An 18807-nucleotide genomic window follows, 5' to 3' on the forward strand; every position below is an offset into this window, starting at 1 on the left:
TTTAGCAATAATGAACTGCAACATGAAGGTGAATGAGTCTTCTTTCAGGTCGCCTTCAATTAAGACGCTTGTAGAAGCAGTGGCGCGGCTAATGTTTACAATATGACAATGTTGTTGTAAATATTGTTGTACAATTACAAAAAAATTACGTTCAGGCATTTGGGGAGGTGGCACACCAAAACCTTTCAAGTACACCGAGATTCAACGGCATCGCTTCAACCTGGCTGACAGAGAAGGCGTGGCTGATAGAAAGGTCCCCATGCAGCCATTGGTTTTTACTTCTGCTGATGGGTGTATGAAAAGATACAACTTGAGAAAGGTATAGTTTATACACATTCAGGCAGTCCACCTGGTGACATTTCCGATTCAAAGTATCTAACTTATAATGAGCTGATAATAAGAAATCAAGTCTTCTATGCCTGTGATTGATGAGTTGACCCTCTATATCCTCCAATTTGGAACATAAAGGGACCAATAGTTTTCAGTAATGGGCAAACGATTCAGGGAAGAAGAAAAAGAAAAGAGCAATAAAATTGTTTCCTTTTCTTCTGCTCTTTTAGGGTGCGTTCAAATTAGCCGCTGTTAGAAACGCTGTAGGCACGCGGCGGCCACGCTGCGTCCGCACGGCGGCCGCGTGAACGTCGCGCTGCTGACGTACGATTAAATTTTTAGTGATGTTTTATATTTCGACTCAGTTACGCGATGGATTCTGGCGAATTAAACATTACTTTCGCCTAGTTCTCGGGGCGCACACTTCACATGCAGATATTAAAAAGTATATATTAAAACAAATTTGAACAAATAAATAATTCAAATAAATATTCATAAAATTTCCCATGCCTCTTTTATCCAGTCGATTGCAATAACTGGCGGAACTGCTACATATTGCAGGGTGTTGTTTTACATTCTCTATAAATTCTTCAATTCGATTTTCATCCATCGTGGTTAATTTGAAAAATAAACGTGTACACCTCACTAACCGTGACTGCAACCGAGCGTGACTGCAGCGCGACTGTCGCGTGGCCGCCGCGCAGTTGTAGTACTTCTAGAAATTGTATAAAAAGTGACAGACGCGCGGCTGCGGCGCTGCTGCAGTGCGTCTAACAGCGGCTAATTTGAACGCGCCCAATAAAGATATCTGAGTCAACTGTTGGTTCAACGTACCAATGCTTGTGGATATCCGTTTAGTTTCGTAGAATTTCTTGTTTATATTTTGTTTAAGAACAAACATGCGCGCGCCCTAATTGCATTGACTTATCTCAAAAAGTGCCGCAATAATAATATAGTTCTGACGTGCGTGAAAATATCTCCGCTAAAACCAGGGAGAAATTATTGTGCAAACAATCCATAGTTTACCGTTCAGTTACGCTATTTAGATCCCAAAAAATATCGATACATTATTGTTTGTATAAAATATTATCTTACAGTTTGGCGAGCTTCCCTTCCATCTTGTCAGATCCAAGCGCTTCACAGACTTGTACGCTGAAGTACTGTTCAACTACGAGTGGCTTCACGCAAAGCTTAACTGCTGCCCTTTGCAGGCTGTGCTGGCGGACTTTGAGGACGCTAAGTTGCATGTTAACAAAGACGCTGTAAGGTTGGTCTTTTTTACTTCTTTCTCTTAAGTTTGAGCATTGATTGGTTGTACGCGCGATTTATAAGTTACATGGTATGGCATGGAACTTGCGACTACACGAGCAGCGAAGAAAGTTATTTTTGTTTATTCTTAAGTTTATTAAATATCACGAAGTTTTACGATCATGATATTAATCATTTTTTGTGAAATTTCACACTGCACCAGTTTCTTATAATTATTAATACCTACTGAATTGGACTGGATTCCAAACAATGCCTCCAAGCATACCGTAACAGATGCTCTCTCAACTGAGCTATGGAACGAACCACCAGACGTTACGAATTGTTCTATGTGCTTGTTGCTTGTTGTTATTCTTTTGTTTAGTTTTGTGATGATTAGACCTCTTTCATCGTCATTCCACCCTTTTATCACGTTTTTGTCTGTTTACTGGTCACTTACTTTTGAAATTTTGAATCATTCTCTAGTTCTTTTTTCGTTATTCTTACTTTGCTTTGTTCCGTCGTCACTCGTTACAAAATTCCCGAAGAGAAAAGAGGTGTCCTTCAATCATGTAATCCTAACTACTCATAAAGCAACAACATATATGCGAATACTGGCCCTTTTGGGTTAAGTGTCTACTTTATATTCATCCATAAGCATACTTGTATGTAATTTAAGTTAAGGCGTATTTTATAGTATTGTACCTGTGTTTTTTATACCATTGTTTTTTGTTACAACATGGTTATGTATTTCCATTCTATGATCGCTGACTATTATCTTGGTGAGACATTTTGTAAATATTGAGACCTAATTTTGCCGCCAAGCAATAAAAAGTTGCTTGTGAAATTACAGGCGCATGAGACTTGTCAACTATATGTCACAGGCTGACGGACGCAGTGGCATTGCCTCTCAGAATATGCGATTTAAGATCTGAGCGGCACGGCATCTGTTATGGACAGGTGACCATCATACAAACGACTTGTTCATTATATCAATTGGTATATAAAAAAGATAAATTTACAAGAAATATCAAAGAATGGAACTAATTTTCTTGCGTGAACCAAATTCTGAGGTTTCCGGCAATAACACTATCATAATAATAACTATCATGAAATGCTAGAAGTACTAGGCGCCCGAATATCATACGTTTTCATATTCTTGCTTAGAGGCCAAAGTTTAGCAATAATGAACTCCAAAATGATGGTGAATGAGTCTTCTTTCAGGTCGCCTTCAAATTAGCGATATTTTCATCCATAAGCATATTTGTATGTAATTTAAGTTAAGGAGTGTTTTATAGTATTGTACCTGTGTTTTTTATACCATTGTTTTTTGTTACAGCCTTTCCATTTCTTTCCTTACCTATTCTTTGTTTCTACTACTACAATGAAAATCTTGCAATAAAAATTATGTAGACCGAGCCTACTCTTTAATTTCGCCAAGGCGAGGCACATACAGTTCAACTTGATGGATATAAATTTCTCAAACGGTATTAAGCCAGTGTGGTAGATTAAAAACATGTATAATACCAATTAGTTTCGAGAAATCCAAGCTTGTAGACATAAAATGGTTAGAAAGCATCGATCTTTGCTTTACAGAGAACTGATGCTGGTAGCAGATGCCCTTCGGCTAGGAGGGGCAATTCTCGGCCAATATCCAGACATGCTGGCTCCTCAACTCGTCGGACGACTTTTGCCTGAAGCCCCTCACAATCCAGCCGTAGCTTCACTATTGAAACAATGCAATGATAAGGGAAAGAACCATTGTGCGTTACTGCCTTCCCATCACTGTTTGCATACTCCTGGTGGACCCCTGAAGGTTAATATTAATAATAAAGTTTATTGTTCCAAAGTAATCCACGAGTAAATATCTTTTTGGCAATTCTTTCAACTTAGTCTATCATCTCTTCTACTTCTAGTATTCTTTAGAAGGTCATCAGTTCGCAGTCTTCGGGTTTCGTCTCAGCTCAGACACCCGTTACGTGGTTTCCATCTCCAGCCGAGTCATCTCCTGGGATCTATCCACATCAGACCTGGCACGAGATCTGTGTCCACAACTTGAAGGCATCATGCAGAATTTGGAACTATCGCCAGATAATAAATGGGCTGCTGCCAGCACTAATAATTCTGTGGTGAGTAAATTATGTATTACTAAACGTGTTATCTAACATTTATTTAATAAGTTTATTTCGTACTATTTTTATATAGAAAGTCGTCAATCTAATGTTTTTGTCGGAGACAGTTATCACTTTAAATGTAATGTAACAAAATTCGTTTTATTGTCTACGTAATGTACTTTACGAAGGTATAAATCTTAGCTAAATATATAAGTTAAAATATTATTATTGCGTCTTGTTTTCCAATTATTAGATAAACAATTTAAGGCTACCTACGAATCTTATTAAGTAATCTCTGTTGGAAATGAAGCTAGACTTTTTTAGAATTTTATGAAATTACAAAATAATGTACGCACTTCAAAATTGCAGGGTGACAAGAGAGGGACGCGCCGTACGTTGAGAAATACGTTTTTCTTATGTGTAATATTTGTTCCCATAGTAAGAGCAGGCGCGTAGTTACCGTGTTTGCGTTCATTCGATCATTCTTTGTTTTCAGTATGACAGTTCAAATTGAATGACATCCTTAAAAGGTAAGGTCGCAGAGAGGGTGGCGCTGGTGTTGTTTGAATCCGTTCAGTTTTTTTTATGATACTGAGTGACGGGACGAACAAATTGTGCGCCTGACGATAAGCGACACGACTGTCCATAACTGTCCACTCAGAACTTTAAATCTCAAAAATCTGAGAGGCTACCACTGCGCCCGTCACCCTGAGACATAAGTTGAAGTCTCATGTGCCTGTAATTTCACCAGCACCCTTACCATTCAAAACTGGAACGCAGTAATGCTCACATTACTGCTTAGCGGCAGAAATTGGTAAGGTGGCAGTACTTCCCTCGACGAACTCTGTCACAAGGAGCTTTACTGCTACTAAATCAATTTAATTAGTTATCTGACGTGATCCTATGACATGATGGTTGACAGAGTTGCCATAGGAATATAAAAATTGAAGTGGATTGTCAATGTTTATAAGCGAACGCGCGCTGACAAGAGGGGCTTTGTGTGTGTTGACTTGAAAATTGATGGATGGCGGCCGTCGCTCCTTGTGAACTTGCCGCGTGACGTTTAAAATCCATTTTGACCTGATCTATCTTTTGTAGGTACTTTCGAACTAATTACTGTGAAAAAGTAAATAAACGAATTAACTGCAATAAACTGGCGTTACTATTTAATTTCATTGGCCCGCTTAACAACTAATTGATAACGAAATGTGAATAGGCCAATTATCAAGTAATTCCTTAGTCAGTGGTTGAGGGTGTTTCCCCCAACGTCTCCATTACGGCCATACTTTGACATGTATATTAAATTGACGAGTTTCTAAAGTTATTATTAGATAATGGAAACTGGAATTCAAGCTTCAATCTTTCGTAAAATAACCCAAATTTTGCGTCAACTTTGAATAAAAGACTCTCGGGCCATTGACTCCAGCCCTTGTCTCGTTTGGCCGCCTTTAGCGAGTATATTTATTTTCAATGTTACGTTACATATTTCTGAACGTTTTGTAGGAATAACTTTCGTTAACTGTGAAGGAAAATTTTGTGATGAAATCTGCTTGTCCAAGAAGATGAAGAAGGTCACGTGTTGTATTTTTTATTTCCAGTCAATGCTGCTTAACATGCTGACTAGCGAATACATTACTATCGACAACCCTCTTGATGAAGGTACCTTTATTTTTATTTACCCGTCCATATTTTTATCGTAATTTACAAGCATCAGTTTCAACGTTTTCTCCTTTCACAGCTTGCCAGATTATCACCATATCACACCAATTTTTACCGTTTATTAACTTAATGTGTCCGATTGCTGGGTAACAGTCTCTAACAAACCTCCTCTGCTACCTGTCTTTGGCAATTTCCTACCACTTCTTCATCGAAATCTTCCCCTCAACCGCCTTCTCCACTGGCCCCATTGTCGCCTTCCGCGCTTCAGCCCCCCTGTGAATGACGACGTTCGCCTACTTCTCGAGTTTCATCCGACCAACAAGACCCGCCCAATTCCAATCCAACCACATCATAACACCAATAACCACTACTAACGCACTACCTGTATATAAATGTCAAATGACAAGGTGCTATATTGGATCCTCCAGGATAGGTACTTCGTGTCTCAAACAATAATAGTGAATAGTCCGACGACTGACAACGCATTGGTGATTTAAGAGGAATACGTAGTAATATTATTTGTTTTTTTTTTTGGTTATATACATATTTATTTATAGTCAGATTCATAGGTTACATATACATGCCTTACAGGCATATTACATAAAATATAATAAAATACAATTTATGTATACGTGTGGATTGCGATGTGTGACGCAACGTGGGTATCCGGTGACCAACCTCGTAAACGTCGGTACATGACATCCTTTAGCAAAAACTCATTCTTCATGAAGGTCGATAAATATTGAGTTGGTACTCACAACACGTAGGTATATACTCCACAATATCCGCAGACACACAATGAAAGCGTGACACATATAACAACGTCCTTGGTATCAACTGGACAAAATAGGATGATTAGAATCAGTCGGGGCGGTGCAACTAATGTTACGGCTGGTCTTCTTCCTTCTTGAAATCGTCCTCGTCTCCCATACCTCACATACCTCAACATAGCCCCGCACAACCATGGACACACACATAGACAACCACAAATTACACCCAAACTCACGAGAGAAATAGATGTGGGCCAGGCAAATATTTCTACCGGTGCGGGAATCGAACCTGAAACCTCTGCGTGGCAGTCCGGCATGGTAACCGTTCGGCCACAGAGGCAGTTAATTACGTTGTGGTGGATTTATATACCATAAAAACACAATAAAGCTACTAATGCTTTGCTCGTGGCTTAACAACTCGGGACACCCGTTTTTCAAACGCAACCAGAAACAACATGGCAATTTTACTAAATTTATCGGAACACTCCGCGACACAAATCTTTGGGTTTTTTTCCAGGGGAAACAGTTCGAGGAGTGTATGTCCTCAATCACAACATGATCATCTATGGCCCCAACTCCTGGGTGCAGTACAATATGCGAGGAGAACACCAGGAGACACATCCTGCACCCGAGACCACGCCTTATGATGATCATTGGGAAATACTCTGTAAGTTACTAAATGTACCAACAACAAACACAAGACTTTATGACGGGTGGCCATATTGCTAGGTGATATTTTTTCCTGATCGTACTGATGTATCTAGAAACCTCAAGTAACCTCTCATAGAAAACAAAACTAATCGTCTTATGTCTTGATAGTACCACATAGAACAAATTAATAATGCGAGTGAACGAATCAAAAGATAGAAACGCAGCTAATGAAGGTATGTGCAACATTGGGTTGTTGACGAGACACTGTGTAAGTACCAGGAAAAGGCGCTTCCGCCGCCCACTAGAAGGAAACAACCGTAAGACCGTCACAAAAAGAAACAGGCAGGCACCGACTTCTACAGAACCACCAATACGGGATTAATATGCTCAATTTTTAAACAATTTCGACAAAAAATCATACACGCGTTCACACTTAGCAATTTAGACCCCGTCATGAATATGAATATTTGAACATCCATCAACGTAACATTATGGTTAATGCATTATAGAATTGAATTGAACACAATAAAAATAAAATTCTAAATTAAAATTCTAAAAAAAAATTGTAGATACTATCTGTAGCCATATTTATGACAAAACTTGCATGTCGAAGGAGGTACAGGTCTTTAGCAAACGTGTGATTACTATAACCATTGGGGCAATGTGACAGATAATGGCTTAAATGGGCATAAATTATCTTCATCATCATCAATGAAGATAATTTGAAGAGGTTTTAGGCGTTCTTTCCAATTCCACCTTTACTTTTTCAGCAATGGAGTTCACCGACCTGGAGAACTATATCCTAACCATGTGGAGCGGCGATCTCGATGACGACAGAATGCTCATCTTCTTCTGCAAAAATGGCAATTATATGAAGCCATTGAGATGTCGAGGAGCCTTTGCTATGAATAAGACTTGGAGCAGGATTTACACCAGTGATCCTGAGAGGGGATATCAGGTAACTGTTTTCTGGAGTCCTTAAGTGGAGATCAGCTACAAGTTGCAGGATTGTAACTCAACGCACTCGCATTACTCACTTTTATATTCCGGCAAAACTACTTTGCCCTTGTTTTGGCACCACTGGAAAGGCAATGACGTCAACAACAATGGCGGCAGCGGCACTTCTAACCGTTAGTGAATACTAAAGATGTGCGAGTATCGTAAAATCGTCAGCGGCGGCGTCTGATGGTATTTCCACCGGCGGTCGTGGCATGATCAATAAAAACATTGTTGAAATCAATCTTTCAACTGCGGCCTAATTTTTAACATTTTTTACACTTGTACTTCAGCAGGTATGCAGGTACTGTTACTAAAAATAATCAACTTATAGAATCTAAATAACAAATCACATAAAAATAAATGCTCTTAATTTATTTATTTGATTAATCAAATCTAGAATATTGGTTCTGTGTAGACAGAATTATTCAGCCGTTTCTCAACCGACACGCATGAAATTTGCAACTAGTCCAATAGATACAATTTTACAGATCGTAACTTGGACTGAATTTTGAATTTCAACCTTGTAATCTGAGATAATTGAGGTTGAAGGCGTCCATGTGAAAAATATTCAATTGTAAATATTTTGAGTGCCCAAATGTACAGAACTGTGAAACAATAAGAATGGCAGCTACGCTTCGGTAAGGAATCGACTTTCCGCCTATTGATTATAACGTAACAATGTCTCTTAATCCAATTGAATTAATGATCTGATAAAGAAATTCGAAAGAAGACAACAGGCGATTCACCGGAGGAGAAACGGGAAAAACTGTTTTGCTGATCAAATGGTTTACGTATTTACTATTAAATAACGGTCTTCCAAAAAATTTACGATACACCTAAGAGTATTGTATAAAAAAATTACTAATATGTTTCACAATATAGTATATCCATACTTTATTTGATAATATAAAATCCTGAAAACAAGGCAAAATAAAAGTCTAACTTTGTACGTAATCTTTATATGGAGATCTTTATCTTTAAGTATTACAAAGAACCTGCTAAATTTTGGTTTTTTAACTGAAGCTCTATTAGTTATTAAATCATATTTATCCCAAAATTTGCAAATTGTCCTGTGGCTTAACAACCCGCCGTTCTGCCCGCTGCCCCTTCAGTCGCCATCGGGCGCTTGTCGTCGTAGGATCTGTGTCAAATTCATATTGGTTTACAGCTCACTTCCTAATGTTTGGAAGTTCACAACGTGTTGAATAGGTCGAGATCGTATCGCTCATTAAGTTCCATACACTGTGAATATGGTAGTGGATTTTCCCTTGCATCATTAGTTGAAGAATCCGGTATCTATTGCCCCTCGTTAAGTGGCCAAAATACTTCTTGTTCTTAGTTATATTTCATGAACATCTGTTCAATTGTTGTTGATCATCAGCACTTTTCCCGTTTAAGAAAATTGTTTTATTTTAATCAGTTTCTTTACTAATTATTTACTATTATTTCTATACAATATTTATACCATTAAAATACATTGTGTTTCTGTCTTGGTACATCTAATTCATACGAGATTCAATTTATTAAGAGCGTTCATTTTTATATAATTGTTTTTTTTTTACAAACTTTTTAGAAGTTTATTATTTTTTGTTAACAACACCTACTTACCTGTTACAAGTTCAAAAAAAACTTGAAAATGAATTCAAATACTTATTTAAACAATGTTTTTAAACAGTTGTAAAATATACCAGATTTTCATGGTCGGAAAACCATCAGACGCCGCCGTACAAGATTTTGCAATTGGCACCCATCTCTAATCACAAGGGTACGGCAGAATTTAAGTCATAAAAAATAAATAATTTAAGGTAACTATATTCGAACTTGAAGAAGAGAAATGTTCCTGGGAGAGAGTACAAGAACTTAATCATAAAGAAACAGATACTGCAGAAGCCATGCTACAATTGAAAAGAGGAAAACAGGACCGGATGTTGCTTGGTAAGTGATTAACTTCTTCTCTCTGAAGTCTTGAATTTAGTTAACTATAATGACTAAGTGGTTAAATATTTTACCATGTAACTTAGTCAATCTGTCAGCCATGTAAAGAGCTAGAAACGTTGGTTTGTTTGAATAAAAAAAAACAATTATGTGCTTGTTACATTTGGAAAAACCAAATGTTTCATTTCTAATGAAACTACGGTTTCGATTCCTGGTAAAGACAATTAAGAAATCAAATTTATCTAATCTGATTCTGGTGTAACAGTGCTCTCAGATCTTATTTTACTTATTATGGGTATTCGCTCATACTATATGACATACCTTAGTGTACTTTAAAATATTACTGCCATTGTCATGCACAATTAATTGAAGGTACAGCATAAGCTTGGCCATCTCAGACTCTACGTTCCTCCGTTCAATGATAGGTGCTGTTAATATATGAACCCCCAATGACACAATCAAAGCATATTCAAAATTCGTTTTACAAGAATTCCATAAGTTGTCAATTTTAATATATGCTCTAAAATTTACTACACGAATTCCAGCAACAACAACATATAGTTTTGTGGTATGGGATTTCGAACATATTATCCCGAGAGACAAACATGAGGAAGAAAAGAAAAAGAAGAACGACGAAGACGAAAAGAAGGATGAAGAAGACAAAGAAGAGGTTTGTGAATAACGATTTGAATTTGAAAACGAACCTAACTCAACATAAATCTTTTATTATAGCATTATGTCAACGCTTAAAGCATTTTGCAGATCGATGCTGGATGAACCATGTTAAATAGAAGACGTTAATAATAATAAACCTTGTTATGTATTGGCAACAAATGTGGTTTCTGATTCTGAAAATATAAAGCAGACAAATGCTTTCAGTAAGACCATACCATTTTTCATATTTCTCTATTGATGTTTCTAATGAATAAATAGAGATTTTTAGTAATTGTCCATTGGGTGGACAGACGACCTGATAAAAGTTGCTGGAACGTGTTGAATGCAAAAGACTCAGAACCGTATACGATGTATGTTTATAATAAAGGCGGTTATTTAAACCGTGTGCATTTAAAACCGATATAACTTGCTTTTGGATCTTTAAATAGCAGTCCTTCTATATCATTTACATAAATATTTTAGCAATAAAAATTAATTAATAACTTGTCATACAATAGTTCAAATATTGTATAGTATGGACCAGACAGGACGGACATGTGCCTGAGACGTCGAGATCACCACATCTATTACCACAAACGTCCTTATGAAATCACTGTATAATTCACCATTATTAGGACGATCAGATACTTTAAAAACGACTTACTTTTATAAAAGGAAATGGTATATCTACAAGGATTGACGTCAGAATTCCTGTTATAGCATAAGAAATAAGTTACTCCAAAATTTCTCAACAAAGCAAAGGTTACAAATCTGTCAATTTAACTTTTTATATTTAGGAAGAAAAAGAACCTGAGCCAGAAAAAGATTATCGCTTCGAAGGCATAGTGTTGAAGCTTCCACACACTATCAGGAACATTTCGACCAAGATGACACAGTCCAATTCTTTTATGATCAGCAACAACAATCAGTACGCTGTTGCTGGTGTCAGGTACAGAAAGCCATTGTTCATGGGCAGCCATTTTGAAAAATTAGTGCTGTATAAAAAATCGGTAGCAATAGATCCCTTGCAAGTTTTTTCTGCCCCTATTAGTGTGAGGAATATTAGCCATTCTTGCATCGGTATGTAGTTTGTGAATCCCCACGAGCCGTGAAATATCCCTGAACCATCTGACATATATCAATACACCGATAATTACTAGATCAAAGCAACTCCAATACTTTAATCAAATTCTAATACCCGTTATAACACTAATGTGTAAACCACCACCACGAAGTTGAAGCCGATGCCTTGATTTCCAGAAAAAATCTCTACGTTTGGAGTCTCGAAACAACAAAACTGATCAAAATCCTCGATGCCCATTTCGGAAGGATAGTCCAACTGGAACCATTAACAGTCGGAACTTGGAACAACGTTATTACTTCTTCCATCGATCGGACTGTAAAAATTTGGAACATAGATAACATCTTTGAACAGGTCCATAAAATTGACAGACAGGAATTGCCTATTGATTCTATCAGGTATGACACGTGCTTATAAAGAATACAACTGATCCAAATATCGAAGGCCATTCGTCAGCAAGTATCAGAGCTTTTCTTACAAACCAACACATAAAATTGTGTAGTCATAAAATATTCTCCGATAAGTAATTGTATTTATTTGTTTATGTATCAAAGTGTCCCACAATATAAATATATTTTATTGCACACTTAAAGATATTACATTATAACATCATACAACATAAAACAGGGTTGATACAGAAAGTGATCATATTGCTGAGAAAATAAGGTATTCCAAGCAATCTTGAAGTAAAATCATGGTGAAAACCAATTGAATCTTTATACGAATCCCAAATACTTTTATTTCCAGTCTGGCTCGGGACAAGCAACTCGCAGTCACAGTCACTAGAAGTTGCTGGGGCCTCTGGGATACCAGCACTGGAAGGCTTCTGGCTCAACTTGCCGATGCGCCTCTTGGAGCTATTGTGACCCATGCTGTGATCACTCCGACGGGAGAAAACGTGCTCACTGCTGAATCTGGGAATGTTGTCATATGGGATTTGGTAGAAAAACAGGTTCAAAATCTCACTGTTGCATATAAAAAATGTGTTTTCTGCCCCTTTTTTTACGGCCAACTAACTTCTGGCGGCGGTCCATTTATGTCCAGGATAAAAGTAATGCTAAACTAGAAAGTACAAGTTGTTTAGTGAATGATGAGATAAACAAACGTCAAAACAAATTTAATTGCTTCTTTGATCTAGCTTTCGCATGGACTTAAACAACTAATATTCTCGCTATATTAAATCTTATATTCTAGGTAATATACAAAGAAGAACAGAAGGGAGTAAAACAGCTATTACTCCTAGAAGAGGGAACCAAATTTATTACAATATCGATGCAAGGTTCGAATGATAACGTTGATAGTATCACCGTGGCTCATATTGTTGCTAGGACTGTCCCTGGTACGCAATTATTTCTAGTCTTTGATCATAAAATACGTCTAAAAGCATGGTTAAAAGTGATATTTACATCGACCACAAAAACTTAATCGTAAATGTAAACGTTTTTGGATTTAAACAGCTTTGATTTTTAATGTATTAGACTGCAGTTTTAGCGCCAACTCGCTTACCAATTGTTTATTTGGACTTCTAGTTCCTAGTCCAGGAATTGCCCATTTTACACCGAACGGTTCGATGACTTGATAGGTCGAATTTCATTTTGTGGGGGCTAGTAGCAGGCGGTTTAAAACCGCCACGGTTTACTATTGGGGATGCATGACATGTATTCAGCAGTATACAACTTTCATCTGATGATGATTATATTCCGATGGTTAATGTTTTACGGACAGATGGAGAAAGAATCTATATAGCAGATTACGAAGTACGAGGCACGCTATTCCGTGCAGCAGTGGTCACTGCTGATGAACATCATATCGTCGCTCCAGGAGTTGACAAGTCGTCGAGAGATTGTCTGCATGTGTTCCATGCTAGGACTGGCGCTAGGTTGCACAGGTATGAAGATGAAAGTTTGGGTTTCATAGATGTCATTCCTAAAAAGCGTTTCAACAGGGCATTAACGTTGTTTCTTCGCCACAGGATCCCGATAAAGAACAGTGGTATAAAGGATATGCAATCGATTGTGGCCCTGCCACACAAACCACTGTGGGTAGCTGTTATTGGTAACGACAAGGCTGGTATTCTCGATATCAAAACTAAGAGGCACATCAGGTAAGCGCTCTAGCAGTAAAGCTTCTTATGAAAGATTTCGTCTAGGAAAGTACTGTCACCATACCTATTTATGCTGCTAAGCAGTAATGTGGGAAATTTGAAGGGTAAGGGTGCCGGTAAAACTACACATAGTATTTATCAACTTGTGACGTGATAACAACGATCTAAGTGACACTGAAACTGTCTAGGGTAGGCTTGTCGCTAATATTACTACCAGGTACATGACTTGATCGTCTCGCCACTTCATGTAATAAAAAATGGCGGGTCACTGTCTTATTTTTAAGCTTACCTATCTCATCATTGACTTTCGATTTTTACGAACACAACGACATTCTCTTTAAGAACTCAGTTGGACCAGAGGGTCTATTCAAAACCTTACGATAACTCAGTTGTCGACTGATTCGATTTGATAACGTAAGACTTCTTTTCATTTTTATTCACAACACCCGAATCGAACGTCAAACTGGAAATTATAAACCATTCTCATGGACGCCGGAGCTTCTGGAGCATTTCGAAGCCTGTAAAGCTAGCCTATCTAGTGCCACGTTATTGCAACACCCGATCATGGATGCACCCCTTGGATTATTTACCGATGCATCAAGTGTCCATGTTGGTGCTTGCCTTCAGCAACAGGTGGACGGTGCCTGGAATCCCCTTGCTTTCTTCAGCAGGAAATTGACTCCTCGGCAAGCTCAGTGGCCTGCTTATTATCGGGAATTGCTGGCGGTGTACGAAAGCGTACAACATTTTCGCTACATTCACCAAGTTCACGAGGCCGTTTTATTGTTTGTTAGGGGAGCAATAAATTCCCCAAATGTCGTATTCCAAACCAACCGAAATGACGTCACACCCGTACGATTACTCGAACTTGTCGACTGACAAAGGCTACAAACGTTATTCAGAATACGGTTATCGGGCGTTCGGTAACTTTCATTCGGTGTCTACAAAGCAATAATGTAATATGGAAATCTTTCATTATTTTAAATAAAGTCTGGATTTTGTTCAATTTTATTAATTTATTTTAATGCTAAACTAATGCATTCCTATATTTTTAGGCCTTTAAATTCTTAAACATGTACATACAAGAATTTTACTTTTAACCGACTTCAAAACAGGATGAGGTTCTCAATTTGACTGTCTTCTTTTTTTTTGTATGTATGTTACGCGATAACTCCGCTATTTGTGAACCGATTTTCATGATTCTTTTTTTGTTGGAAAGGGGTACTTCCATAGTGGTCCCATGTCATTTTGAAGAAAATCATCCACCTTTAAGGGTGGCTGTTCACGCATGAAGATTCATTTTTACAAATAGCGCCTAAATTTAATTTAGGAGCAATTATTTTAATGGTTGTTTTTCCTATTTCTCCAATTCAAGGCGTTTTTCTCTCAATATACTTTGAGTAGTGAGCACCTATTATTATTTATCTCCAGTGCCAAATCCTGTATAGTGGCGAACTAGGGGATACTTCAATAAAACTTAGCAAATAGACGTAGTTCCACGTACTTATGAGATCCGTTTTTTTAGTACTCTGAGATTATTTCTTATAATCTATTTCACCGACTAACTCCGTAAACGCTGTTGGATAACGATATCGTATCCGAATCAGAATCCAACGTTTAACTCGAATGTTCTGAATAGCTCGGAAAGCGCCCTTCGATTCGAGAACGTTATCCAGGCAAACAATTCGGTTAAAGTATCGAAGAGTTCTGAATCGGGGTCCAAGTCCGTAACCTTGTCCAACGCTGGGGACTACTCATTGAGCTTCTGATAATTAGCGTGTATTTTTAATCTTCAGATTTGTACCACGTTGGAACGGCTCCTGTACACGCGACGGCAAAATTGGCCTATGTGCTCCCACCCGCGGTGGCCTTGAACTTATAGAACTGAAGCGTGGAACCACAGTTCAACCATTAATCTCCAGAGCGGCTGAGGGTGTCTTCTCCATTATTACCATGTTCAGTTCGACGGACCAGAATGTGTTTTATTATCATAGTGGGAGGAAGACTTTGAGGGTTTTTAGGTGAGGTTGGAACTTAGCCGCTCACGCGATGCGCTCCTCCTACTGCAAAATGGCGGCTATTTGGTTTCGCAAATTAGAAAAGCATTCACTTTAAATACAAGTTTTTATAAATAAAAATTATTATTCTGCATTACTAAATACCCTCCGTACTACCAACAAAAACATCTCAAATAAAATGCAGTAATACACCGCAAATCCTGCACTTAAAAAGCACTAATGAAATTTTTGGTGTACTTGGATAAATATGATAATATTCGGTTTGAGTGATTTAACGTTTACCATGAAATTACTCCTTAAAGTATAGTTTATAAATATTTATATTCAGGGTAAACTTAAAAAACGCTACTTACGGTAGGTTTTCTATAAATAAACACCGAAATCACCAGCCCAAACAATAACACACACGATTGTCGTGACGTATTTTTGAAGTTGTTTATTTTTTTTAAATGACAGACCCAGGCATTAAAAACTTTATGGTTTGCTAGAGTAGTTACCGAAATAGCAATTAACATTAGTTCTTTTACCTGTTGTAACTTCGATATCCGAAAAATCGGCACCACTAGGTGTGGTATGCGTCTACGGCTGCATGTATCGCGTGAGCGGTTAAAGGGATCTGTTTATAGCTCCTGAATGGAATTCTGATCTACTTCCCATGATTATGACGTAAGCAAGGCCAGAAGATGGTTGAATCAGAGCGTATGCACAGAAATGTATGTTTTATTAAAGATTGATTATGTCAATGCGTTTCTGCCGGCTGTTAAGGAAATGTATCTGATTGGCGAAACGCGGTCAACGTGTCGCGTATTACACGCAGTTAGAAACGACGCTTTGAAATCGACCTAATACGAGCAATGTTCAACTTTAGCTTATTGTTATATTTTGTTTTCACCACAGGACTATAGACGGCAAAGCAATAGCTGAATATCGTGCTCCGGCAGAAGTGACCGCCGTCGCAAGCGCACACGGCGGGAAGGCAGTCGTTTTAGCGGGCCAAGATGGCTGCCTTACTATTTTAAACATTGTCGATCCGTACGAATGAAATACGTAACATTGCTTAACGGATATTCACAACAAATCTAGGATGTTTCCTTAATATAAAGAACTGTAGGTGAAAAATTCCTTCTCGTATTTTACCCTCTCTTTATAGGCGTCTCATGCCCAATACAATTTCACTATTACTAGCATAGACTGTAGAGAATTTAAAAAATGTAGTTTGTCTGATCTTTCGCTGGAATTTGGAATGATAACAGAATGCCACTGAACCTCAACTTTATTATCTTCGAAGTTGAGAAACTCTACATTATTATCTTTCTCGTTTCTGTGTTAAATTACTAACATGAGTGTAAACGAACACACAGTATCTTCTCCAGTATTTACAGCCTAGTACTATTTTGGGTTATTTATAAAATGCTAGCATACTCGTAGGTGTATATTACTAACATCATAAACTATGTTTATTGCATGACTTAATAATATCGCTCTGAACGGTAATAAATGTGCTGGGTAACTCTTTTTTTACACTAAGCTTTTGCATTTGGCCGTTGATGGCTTTGACTGCACCACTGAAGGCTCTTAACCCGTTAAAAATAAACTAAAACAGCTTGCCTGAGGGCGCCCAAATGGGTACGGACCTCGGCTCCGCCAGAAGGGCGTGCTATAGAAGAGAATCTACTAGTGTACGTGCTGAAATGGGGGACTCTACGACCTCACCGGCGAGGCCAGTTGTTATTATGTGGAGTTAGCGATCTGGTTGGCCTTCAAAGCGGTGAGAGTGACAGGGTCGTCAGGGTCGTTGAGGACTTCCTTGGGCCGACGGGTCCTATGTACAGTTAGCTGTGAGGTAACAAAAGAAAGAAGAAAACGCAGAGGAGAGGACTTTGCACGTTTGAACTTACAACTTTATTCAGACACAACAAAAACTTCAAAGTTTGTTCTTGGTAAATTTATCATGTTTTGCAAAACAAAAGTCTTTGTTTATGATGTTAGTAATATAATCCTTACAAATAACCCTGTATGTACCTTGTTAAATTTTATCAATAGTTTAGTTAAGTTATTTTATTGTGATAATAAGCGAAAGGTTTTTGGATATAATTTTCGGATAGGAAATTGAAATTGAAGTGATTGGTTAGCTACTCAGATTTAGGTAAAGTTAGTGATAGTTTATTTAGTAGTACTTATTAGATATATTTATTATTTAGTTACAAGTAGTAGTAGTATATTTCTACAAAACAAAAGAACGATGTACGCTACCTTTTTTTCAAATTCTCAAAAGAAATACCTAGCATAGTATAATAAGAACAAGTACAGCAACTCCCGCCTGTTTAACTCACAAATACCTACACTTCACTCGGAGTTGTAGGGTTCTTACAATCATTGTTTTAGCTGCACCTACAGGATGTCAAAATAATTTGAAAAAATTAAGATGTTTTTATGTAATCTCTTGCCGTATTGAATTAACCTTTTTCAAATGCAGAAGGTTACCCACTTACGTAACATTTTATACCAGCACCGAGGATTGGTATATCTTGATTATGGAATATAAACGAAATGTTGAATTTGAGGCACTCTTGTTGAAACTACCACAAACATAGACACGTGTATTTTTTTATATGTAAAGAAGGAGGCAAAAGAGCAGGAGAGTCACTCGATAGGAGGTGGTCACAGTCGCCCATGGACATTTGCAACATCAGATGAGCTGCTTATGCGTTGCCAGCCTTTGAGAGCCCCGTAAACACGCTTTTTAAAGAACCCCATGTCATAGCGCAAAGGATATAATTCTGGAGGAAGATCATTCCACACCTTGCAGGTTCGAGGAACAATGCTAGGCATCTAAGATGTGGGGATGGATTCTACTCCTTTGCCGGGAGGCGCGATGGCAGAAACGAGACGGTGGCACCAGTTCGAAAAGTCCCTCAGAGCACTCCCCATTATAAAGACGGTAGAACACACACAGAGAGCCAACGTCTCTCCGTAGGCTAAGGGGATCCATACCGTCTGTGATTTTGGGATCATGGATAATACGAACAGCCCTACGTTTGATGGAGTCAAGTGGGTCAAGCTGATATTTGGGAGCTCCTGCCCAGAGATGCGAACACTACTACGAGTACTACGTGTATTTAATGTCATTTCTTAGACACTGAGCGACCGCTTCAATTCTGTAATGAATGTCGCGTGTGGCAACCCTCGTTATGCAACGCGAGTATGTCGCGAGTTATGCGGGTGTGTGCGTTCGTACTAGGGTTGT

The 18807-nt window shown here is 38.1% G+C and overlaps 1 protein-coding gene across 1 annotated transcript in view; it reads left to right on the forward strand.

Annotated features, from left to right (window-relative positions):
* Positions 1 to 16815, forward strand: part of LOC113228165 (NACHT and WD repeat domain-containing protein 2) — a 37015-nt gene extending 20200 nt beyond the window's left edge. The window contains exons 14-30 of the mRNA XM_026461386.1: positions 156 to 319; positions 1428 to 1597; positions 3172 to 3391; positions 3492 to 3704; positions 5288 to 5348; positions 6636 to 6785; positions 7540 to 7727; positions 9574 to 9703; positions 10249 to 10373; positions 11155 to 11306; positions 11618 to 11836; positions 12186 to 12390; positions 12633 to 12777; positions 13164 to 13326; positions 13411 to 13542; positions 15339 to 15563; positions 16458 to 16815. Of these exons, the coding sequence (XP_026317171.1) occupies positions 156 to 319; positions 1428 to 1597; positions 3172 to 3391; positions 3492 to 3704; positions 5288 to 5348; positions 6636 to 6785; positions 7540 to 7727; positions 9574 to 9703; positions 10249 to 10373; positions 11155 to 11306; positions 11618 to 11836; positions 12186 to 12390; positions 12633 to 12777; positions 13164 to 13326; positions 13411 to 13542; positions 15339 to 15563; positions 16458 to 16602 (2807 nt within the window). The 3' untranslated portion in view covers positions 16603 to 16815. The remainder of the gene's footprint in view (positions 1 to 155; positions 320 to 1427; positions 1598 to 3171; positions 3392 to 3491; positions 3705 to 5287; positions 5349 to 6635; positions 6786 to 7539; positions 7728 to 9573; positions 9704 to 10248; positions 10374 to 11154; positions 11307 to 11617; positions 11837 to 12185; positions 12391 to 12632; positions 12778 to 13163; positions 13327 to 13410; positions 13543 to 15338; positions 15564 to 16457) is intronic.
* The last annotated feature ends 1992 nt before the right edge of the window (positions 16816 to 18807 follow it).

The sequence above is a fragment of the Hyposmocoma kahamanoa genome, unplaced genomic scaffold, assembly GCF_003589595.1.
Source record: "Hyposmocoma kahamanoa isolate Upper Pololo Valley unplaced genomic scaffold, ASM358959v1 224, whole genome shotgun sequence".
Taxonomy (NCBI): domain Eukaryota; kingdom Metazoa; phylum Arthropoda; class Insecta; order Lepidoptera; family Cosmopterigidae; genus Hyposmocoma; species Hyposmocoma kahamanoa.